Source organism: Olea europaea, chromosome 1 (genome assembly GCF_002742605.1).
Source record: "Olea europaea var. sylvestris chromosome 1, O_europaea_v1, whole genome shotgun sequence".
Lineage (NCBI taxonomy): Eukaryota > Viridiplantae > Streptophyta > Magnoliopsida > Lamiales > Oleaceae > Olea > Olea europaea.
In genome coordinates, this window is record NC_036237.1 from 6,127,760 (window position 1) to 6,137,792 (window position 10,033).

Genomic DNA, 10,033 nt, shown 5'->3' on the forward strand with positions numbered 1-10,033 from the left:
TATGGATCATCCGGGCTTCTAGTGTATTATTATTAGTATTATTATTATTATTTTTTTAAAGTACTATTTCAACAGTTGAACCTAATCTAGTTCCTTGAATTCAAAATCATCATCATTGCTCATCATTCCTATTGATCCAAGTGACTAAAAAAAACACATAATTGATATGCAATAAGATCAAAAATCCAACACTCCGAACCTGACCTTGAGATTAACGTGCTCGATGTTTCCAATATCCTCATGGAAACTACCACGACCTTAGGGACACAGAAACTTGAGGTAGCCACATGATAATCATGCATTAATGAAGCTGAGTATGGCCTAAAAGTTGAGGTGTGAACTCGGAGTCTAGATAGGATCTCGAGATGGACGATGCTTTACTTATAGGGGACATTTTCACAGGGCTCGACCAAGGCACACACAAGGACGGGGCCCGCACAATTTTCATTTTTCTTTTTAATGCAGGTCGATCTACAGTGAGGGAGCCGGAAGCCCCTGTAGAACAGTACCCTGTACATAGGGCATTGTTCTCTCAAGATTTCAATATATAGCCTCATTGCATACATCCGTTTGATCATCGGAATGATGATAACGTCAAACTTCGATGCAGTTAGTTTCATGTCTCCAAAAGCTAAGATCAAGGTCGAGCCTATCCTAGCAACCCCAATGTAGTCTAATGCCGAGATTATTCCACTAAGCCAAAGTTGATCCTCAGGTCAAGCCTATTCTCTCTAGATTTTAAGCTCCAGGTTAAGCCCATGCTGGATCTTGGATCGAGCTTCAGCCTCTCTTATTTGATTAAAGCTGACCCTGCCGGTCCAGGCCAATATTTTCCAGGTCTTGACCTTCAAAGATTGAAGAGAATTTGATGTTTCAGTTTATATGCCATAAAATAATGGATGATATAACATTTAGGTTGAATGGGATGACGATTTTTCTTTCATGAGTTGCTGGATCGAAATGCACAATTCTTCATTGGAGTTAACATCCACAAAATGTGAATCGAGATTACACAGAAAATTATTACATAAAGTTCATATTTTTAGAATTTTTTTCTTCATTTTCATTCTTTCCTTCTTCAAGGAAGCCGGAGAAATTCCGTAACTACCACATTCGTGTCAAACGTAAAAATGGGTAAATCTCTATAGTTCCTTCCTCAAATCAACCACGACAACACTAACGTTATCGCTGCTATGACGGGCCAAGGCCAACTTAGTCAAAAGAATTGACGCGTCTGAACATGCCTTGTCGGAGCTCTCACCAGCAGCGGTCACTGTTGTTTCATTGCCTGGAGATTGCGATGGGTATGAAGGCTTCCGGGACCGAAGACACATACGCGCCACTCCACACGCCACCTCATTCGTAACCACATCCCACAGCCCATCACTAGCCAAGATCAAACATTCATCGTCCGCTGTCCTCTCTGTTATAGTCACGTCCGGCTCCGGGATCACATATGGCTTCAAATAGTTATCTCCGATCGCTCGAGACATCGCCAATACACCAAGAACTCTAGGCCCATCCCAGAAAATGACCCGGCCACCAGCTTGGTTAATTCGATCAAGCTCATCGGGTCGATCAGGCTTATGATCGGTTGAAAGGGGAATTGCAACACCGTTCCTGCAAAGGACGGCGCGAGAATCACCGCAATTAGAAACGATAATTTTGTCAGGCGTTACCGCCGCCACAACGGCTGTGGATCCAACGGCATCACAATGAGGAGTTTGAAGCTCACATCTGCAAGTAGAGGTGGGAGCTCCATTAGTAGACCATTCTGTTACCTCCTTGTCCATTTTTATAAAACTCTTGAACATAATTTCGTTCCATGAAGGATCCTCCCCACTTTTGAGCTCGTCTTTCACTATTTCATGCATTCGTTCTTTGCACTTGGTCGCCACCTATAAACACGCAAATCAAAATAAATTCATCAACTTGTTCAGAAGTTTAAAAATAATTTATAGTAATTAATAATTACTCACATGTGAGCAGCCATGGCCATCATATACTCCAAAGAAATGTAATCCAGTTGAGATATCATTGATTTTGCCACAGAAACAAGGGTGAATTGCCACTGCATCTTCCATCTCTCTTCTTCTTCCACAAACCGACGTCACGCCGAATTTTGGCCACTCCAGAACCCGATTGAGCTCAGTTACGGTTTCAAGCTGTTTCTCCTTTACTTGGAGATTCTGAATTGCGTTTATGCACTCACAAGGAGGTGAAACGGGGACAGTTACCTTTATCTTCTGCCTTTTATTTTTAACGTTCTCTAGCGGCGGATCCGCCGAGGAATCGGTGCGTAGAAACTTTAACTGGTGAATTTCCGTTTTCCTCCTACCGGATTTTGAACTCCGGTCTCCAGGTACAGTCGTCTCTGTCTCACCAATATTCACCTCACAGCACATACCCGCCATGGAATATCAGTCTCGTAGAAGTATGGGACGAGAGCTTTGTACTTGAATGGTAATATAATAGTGAAACAGTTCTATCCTGGTGAAGAGAAAGAGAAAAGGATGAAGAAATCAGTAGACAGACGAAACAAAAAAAGATACGAAAATCTGGTGCAGACCCAGTAAATGAAGCTTTTTGGAGAGTTGAGGGGGAGACCACATTATGGTTTGATTGAAGTAGGGTGATGACGTGTTGCGGGCAGCTGCCCGTCACCGTCAAGGGCAGACTGTATCCGACACATGTACAGTTGGTGTGACGTCGAAACATGAATGATCTTGGCCGTCCTTTTATCTGTCTACGTGGACCAATTAGAAACCACCACGACATTATCAAAACAGAGTTCATCTGTGACGCGCATGTGGTCCAGGCCCAGGGGAGGACTCCTCTTTCTCTGTTATTCCTTTTTCTTTTAATTTAATTTTTTTAGAGTTCTTCAGGAAATTGAAGTGTACGGGTTTCAAAGAGGATTATGACACGTGACAGGATCGTGGCGTACGAGATTCTCCTAATAGCGCGTGATGTCACTCTCTTAAAATAAGGGTGTAAAATAAGCAAGTGTGTGTGTGTTGGGAGTAATCATCCCAATGAATGCAGCAAAAGCGTCAAGGTAAGTAAAGGATATTATGACACGTACATGAAAAGAAGTCAACATCTGAAATCTATTTTAACTTTGCACTTGACACGTGTCCATCACTTACGTGGACCTGATGAAGCTGCAAACCCTAGCTGTGTTGCCCAAAATATCTTTCTTTCTTTCTCCAAAAAGGCCAAACTATGTCCTCACACTATTTTATATTATTTTGGTTAGTGGAACTGTGGAACATCAATTGAACCTAACTTTAATCCGTCTCAATCACAATATTTTCAGTATTAGTCACTCCATTAGCCGTCTTACCAAACGTAACGATCACTATTATCAGGCATCGTTCAGTGGTGCTAATAATAGGAGTGAGATTATCTCATATTTTGTTAACAGTTACTGTGTGAGGGTTCGATTCTTGAGACATGAAATTGAACTCTTTATAGGCGCAATGTACAGACAGTTCTTGTTCCTTGACCTGTTGGGGCACATCCCGCGATTTATCTCCCTCACAAAACTTTAGGGACGGGAAGGTAGGGGTCTTTAAGGTTGGGGTTCAACCTTTAAACATAACGATCACTATTCTTTTTTAGCCTCGTTTTTAGGTAAATATATGTTAATTATTTTTGTTGCAATTGAAAATTACTAACATTGGAGGTAATTGTTGCTGCAACAAGTATGTTTCATTGAATTAATTATCATTTATTTTAAAATACGATTGATATTTAATTGTGCGCCCGCAACATTATTAGGTTATACATTTTAGTGTTGCGAGTCTATCCCTTCTTCTTTTTTTCCTTTTCTACCACCCTCTTTAGGGGGTAATTAATTACAAGTTAACAGAGTCAACCCCCCTTTTGTTTAATAAAAAAAAAAAAAGAGATATTATGGAGATAGGATTTGAACCCTTGACCTCAAGATTATGAGCTTTGCAAGCCGTCAAACTTTTATGCCCCACTATGAAAAGAAGTGAAAACTAATAGATAAACAAGATCTGAATGTGCTCCTCTACCCTATCTGTAAAATAGAATAGCCAATTTATACGGAATTGTAAAGAGACCCTATATTATCATCGACCATATAAATGAAAGGTTAATCCTTATATATATTTAAGATTTGATAATAATTGTCGCATATAAATATTTCAGTGTGTGATTAATCCTACATTACTTAATTTTTTGAGAAAATCAATTGGCCAAAAGAAATTAAAATATTATTGATGAAAAGACAACATAAACTGTGTAGTATTAATATCAACTGTTTGCCTTTCGAATTTCTTTCTTTTTTTTTTCCAAGGGGATTGGAAGTGTATTTTGGAATAATAATTTTTTAGTAAATGTGTGGTTAAAAAATAAAAAAAAAAAGTCAATTCAAGTGTAAAATTATTTTATGGAAGAATGTATGATTGAAGATGAATTTTTGAAAAAATGGAGGTCAAATATAGGCTAAATTAATAAGTAGAATATTAGGCACTTCAATTTATTTTTTCCAAATTTATCAGAAGTCTTAAAAGGTAAAAGGGGATTATATGTTACTAGTTTTACAAAGTACCTCTTTCATTTTTTGAAATTAGAGAGTGTCTATATATCATCACGTACTTTAAGAGAATTTGGTATAAGTTCTTACTCTTTTTCAATTTTTGATATAAATTCATTGATTAACACACCTTGTCTTCACATGGCTTGAAACTAGCTAGTCGTGTAGAACACCCAAAAACAATAAAAAGTTTGCATATATAGTTGATTGAATCGGCACGCATCAATTGTGAAACAACTAGACAAAGAAAATGTTGACATGTGGTTGCTCGACAATGCCAATCGATGAAGATGAAATGCAAGTTAGATTGGATGGAAGTACAGTGTTAACATGTCTAGGAACTTCAATACATAATTCAATACTATTGGGAGTCCGCAAAAAATCTATATTTTAGAGCGGAGTAATACTAAAACATCAATTTAATTGAAATTATAAAAATAAGTCCAATTAAAGGTCATGACCCGAACCAGATTTGATCCAATTAACAATTCAACTGGCCATGACCCGAATCAGCCAGGTGTCACATCAAACCAGTGAAACTGTTTAACCAAACCTGAGTTTCTTTGCAAAATGTGAAAATTGTGGTGATTAGTTACAGTCAAATTTCATATGTAATGAGGAAAATTCATGGAAAAAGAAATGAAATACTGACTATATAAGAGAAATAATGTAACTTTTATATAGAGATCTTAGACTAACTAAAGGACTTTCTATACTACGCTTATTAGAAAAACAAAACTCTTATGGTGCGGTTGGTTTAGTCTTGCATTTTCTATTTTCAGTTTCAAAATGATTTTTAGTTTTCCCCGAAAACGGTGAGTTTTGGGCGTTTTCGTGTTTTGAGAATTTATAACTGAAAACGTTCAAAATGATAAAAAGTCGTTTTACGTTTTCAGTTATAAATTTTTACTCGTTTTCGAAAATGCATTTTCGAAAAGAACGGGCCAAACGCGTTTTCCTCGTTTTCGAAAACAAAAAACGGAAAATGGCCCAAAAAGGCCAAACCAACCGCAACCTGAATGGTTATAGATTAGGTTCAAATTTTTTGACTTTCATTTGTTAATAAAAATTGATGTGTTGAGATACTGAAAACACGAGGCTCTATCTGATAGTATTCTTCGATGACGTACACAACACTATTATGCCTTTCTTTCTTCGTTAGTCTGGAACATAATGTTAAGCCATGTCAAAACCAACAATATAGATAGTGAATATAAAGGAATAGCATAATGACTAAAATACAACCGGAGGTTGACAGTCTCACGAAACTGAAGCCTATGCAAAAATTTTCACCCACGTATCAATTACTCTCAATGATTCATTTATTTACTGATTAAGTTAAAGTGATATTTTCTTCTCTTCTGTGAAGTTAAGTGTCACATACCCTTGTAATACGAAATGATTGTTAACAATTGATTTATGACCTAAATTATAAAAAATATACTAAATGTATCATCATATACTATAGAGTCGCAACATTTCATCCAGAGTCTATTGTGTGTTTACTTAGACATTGGCATGTCGAACCGTGTGAGGGGTTGGCTAACCTGGGGTGCCAAAGCTGTGCCAACAGTCTGTTACCTAATGTCTGCCTCTCAAAGATATATGGTTTATGTCGAAAAGGTATGAAGTTTGACTAATTTGGAAACATTGGTGCAGGAAATCAAAAATATTATGTTTTTCTTGGAATAATTTTCATCTGTCAATAGAGTGAGATAGCGATTGATTTGATCTGTTGATGAATTTCATGATGAAGTACGGGAGAGTCAAAGCAAGTGGATCGAGGGCCCATGGAGTAAAAGGCTCTAAACTAATGGGCCTGCTGTCATCTTTATGTTTGGACTTCTTGGTTGTGGGCTAATTCTAGAAGCCTACAAATTATTTCCTTCCTTCCTCCAATTATAGATTTTTCAGATTTTTTTTTTTCATTTTCACACATATCAGAAAATAGAATTAATATAATTAGGTCACTGTTTGATTCGCTTTACTTTAATTTATTTTTATAACTTTTTTAATCACACGTTCACACATTATTTTACACATAAATCCAAAATATTTACTTACTTTTTAACTACACATTTTTCAAAAAATACTATTCAAAACTATATTTTTGAAAATCTAAAGGCCACCAAACAAGGGTAATATCCCGTTTGAGCCCCTTTTGTCTAAGAATGCATTTTAAAGTAGTAGATTAATTAAGAATGTGTGATAAAAAAGAAGGAAAAGTTTTGAATTTGCACGTAATATTATCTTATTGAAAAATGTGTAGTTAAATATAAGAGAGAGAAAATGTATTTTAAAAATAATAAAGACCAAACAAGGGATTTTTTTTAAAACATTTTTTCAAGTATACGCTTAGATTAAATAATATAAGTAGTTTATATTTATTGATAACAACGCATATAGGAATATCTTAGAAAATTAAAAAAATATTTATGCTCCAAATAAGGAAATTGACCTATAATTTGAGACTGGCAGAATTTTTTTTTATCTTTATAGGATGAAGAAAGTATATTCTTTTCACATTCTTGGAATTTTTTAGGTCTCACCTTCGACTTCGTTGTTATGCACCATATCATAATATATTCTCACTAAAATTTGTACACACTTCTGTTTGAGCTATATTATAATATAAGAATACATTGTAAAATAGTAGATCAATGGAAAATTTATAATTAAAAAATACGAAAATTTTTGAATTTATGTATAATATTATTTTATTGAAAAATATATAATTAAAAAAATAGAGATAATGCATTTTAAAAACAATAGAAATCAAATAAGGACTTAAAATCAATTTTACTTTCTAAATGCTGTCTAAAATTTTACTACTTGGTACCCTATATAGGTACCATACATATGATGCAATTGATGAAACTTTAATTTCGTTATCTTTTTACCGTTCATCTTGCTAACAAGATATTATAATATAGGCCGCTTATGGGGTGTTCGACTTGGTGGAGTAGGTGAGTGCGAAGGCCTTTGGTCACGAGTTCGATTTTTCCTACCAACACTTTCTTAGTTAAGTCTGTCGCACTGATTTGCTTAGTGTGGTTTACCTAGGTGGCATGATTTGTAGGCTATTGTATCAGTTCGAGGGTTTATCCAATGCGCACTTGTAGGGTAGCGGTTGCAGGTTCCCTCGTAAAAAAAAAAAAGAGAGGTTATTATAATATGAAGTTGAAAGAGGAAACTGACATATATAATTGAAGTGGGACTGAAAAAAAGCATGACAATAACAAGAAAAAGGACAACAAAAAGGGTGAATTCTCAGTTGGATTTGGACCCATCGATTTGGAGTTGAAATATAGTCACTGAGGAAGTTAATTCATAGCTATTTCTAAAACTCATGTCTGTATAAATATTAATGTTATTGTGTAAAATTAAAATATCTACATCAATTTTACATAAATTCAAATTCCAACTAGTTATAAAATTTACTTATAGGCAACTTTAAGGGTTGACTTTGAACACGTTTAAATTACATATTTTCACAATAAAATTTGTATTATTCTATTTTGACAAGAATATTTACATTAATAAGACATTAATTTGGTATATCAAAACCAATAAATTAAGAATATAATTTATTTCTTGGTTAGATGTAAAAGTCATATAATAATTAAAAGAAAATTAATTAGCTTTAAAAAGGCATTTAATATAATTTAACTAAAATAAAAGGGTAGTTAGATTCGTGAAAATTATAAATTATTTTTCAATTGTACTAAAGGTCCTCAAACGTTGCTCTTACGGTACAAACTTTTTTTTGTCACATTTTTTTATAATTAATCTTTATTAATTAGCATCTCATAATTCTGATGATGATTTCTGTCCAAGAGTTCGCTAGAAAATCGTAACAAGATTAAGTAAGAATTAAATAATAAATACAAAATTACGACAATATTTGTTCTTAATTTTAATTAAAAACAATAATAACACGCTAAATGTGCTAATTAACTATCGACAACAAAAAATGTAAGTACATAATAGTGTAAGACGATGGCATGCCAGAACAATAAAATATTTTCACAGGCCAATGTATTGAAAATTTTTATTTTTTTTGAGAACCTTATTTTGAATTTTAAAAGACTTTTTAAGTATTCAAAAGTCTAAATTAAATGTTTAAAGCATGTTTGGAAGTGTTTATAAATGGTTTAAATTATAAATAAAAAATAAGTGATAAATAAATTGATAATAATTATGAATTTTTCAAAATTGTTAAAAAAAAAAGCTTGAATATTTCTTAATCGTTTATGAATATGAGTAAAAAAAAGTGTATATCTTCATCAAATTATAAATAATATTTTTAATAGTTAAATTTCAAGGAAAAAAAATACAAACTAAGCTTTTAACAAAGTTTTTTGAGATTATAAGCTTGTGAATTCCATGAAACTTATGATTAAAAATTATAAGAATTGTAAATTGAATAAAAAATTATGTGATTTAAAATGAAATTGATGAGTTTATAATTAAAAAAATGTTTGTCAAACTTTGTCTAACGTAAAGATGTTAGGAAAAAATAGGATGGCAGAGGGGCAGGTCTTGTCTCGCCCAAACTCCGCCTGCCCCCCGCCTTAGATGGGGCAACTTTTTACCTCATTTGTTATCCCGTTTAATTTTTTTTTTTTTTCAAAATCCCTAGCTATACTATTATTAGAGAATAAAATATAAATTCAAAATGAATTTTTAACGGGATGAATTGTCTAGAAATAAATTATTATTATTATTTTTTTTTCTCTTTCCTCACCCCACCCCCGGTCCCACCAACCAATAGGGGCAGGTTTCCTTTTTTAAAGGTTAAACTCTAACCTTAAGGGTCCCCCACCACCCCTATCCTGGAGTATCGTGAGGGAGGTAAATTGCAGGTTATGCCTCCAATGGTATAGGGTGGAAGGCTTCTTGTACACTTGCACTTATCCAAGAGCCAAATCCATATTTCAGGATTCGAACTCTTGACGCAGCAGCCTCAAGCAAAGCTAAATTTCTTCACCCTCCTTTTTACCATTTGTAGATGTGCCCTGGGGACGGGCAGGTTTCCTTTTTTACCCCTATTCGGGGTTGTGCAGGTTTTTTTGAGAGAAATTTTCATATATGCATCAGAATATAAAACTTATTCACATCTTACCATGTAGTGAGAAGTTTTTTTCAAAAATACTACACTAACTGATAAATATGACTAAAAATACTGGTTTCTATAATTAGCATTCAAAGTCAATCTGTAACTAAAGAATAACTTGAATGACCCTTTCACATGTTTTCCATTAAATGCATTCCATAATCAGATATAAATTCCAAAAAAAAAAAAACTATATAGATGAATACCATGCGTAAAGCATTATAAACCGTGAAATTACTGCACAGTGAGAGACAAGAACTGTTGGTATCACCATCTAAAATACATCCTTGAAAAGGCACGCCTGATCTCCTCCAAAAAAAAAAAAAAAAAAAAAAAAAAAAAAAAAAATT

The 10,033-nt window shown here is 34.0% G+C and overlaps 1 protein-coding gene across 1 annotated transcript; it reads right to left on the reverse strand.

Moving 5' to 3' along the window:
* Nucleotides 1–947: 947 nt before the first annotated feature.
* On the reverse strand, nucleotides 948–2,587 carry LOC111385800 (protein phosphatase 2C 37-like). Its single transcript, XM_023010244.1, has 2 exons — nucleotides 1,980–2,587; nucleotides 948–1,898 (listed from the first exon to the last, which is right to left on the reverse strand). The coding sequence occupies exons 1-2, from the start codon at nucleotides 2,412–2,414 to the stop codon at nucleotides 1,143–1,145; spliced, it is 1,191 nt and encodes a 396-aa protein (XP_022866012.1). The 5' UTR covers nucleotides 2,415–2,587; the 3' UTR covers nucleotides 948–1,142.
* Nucleotides 2,588–10,033: the final 7,446 nt, after the last annotated feature.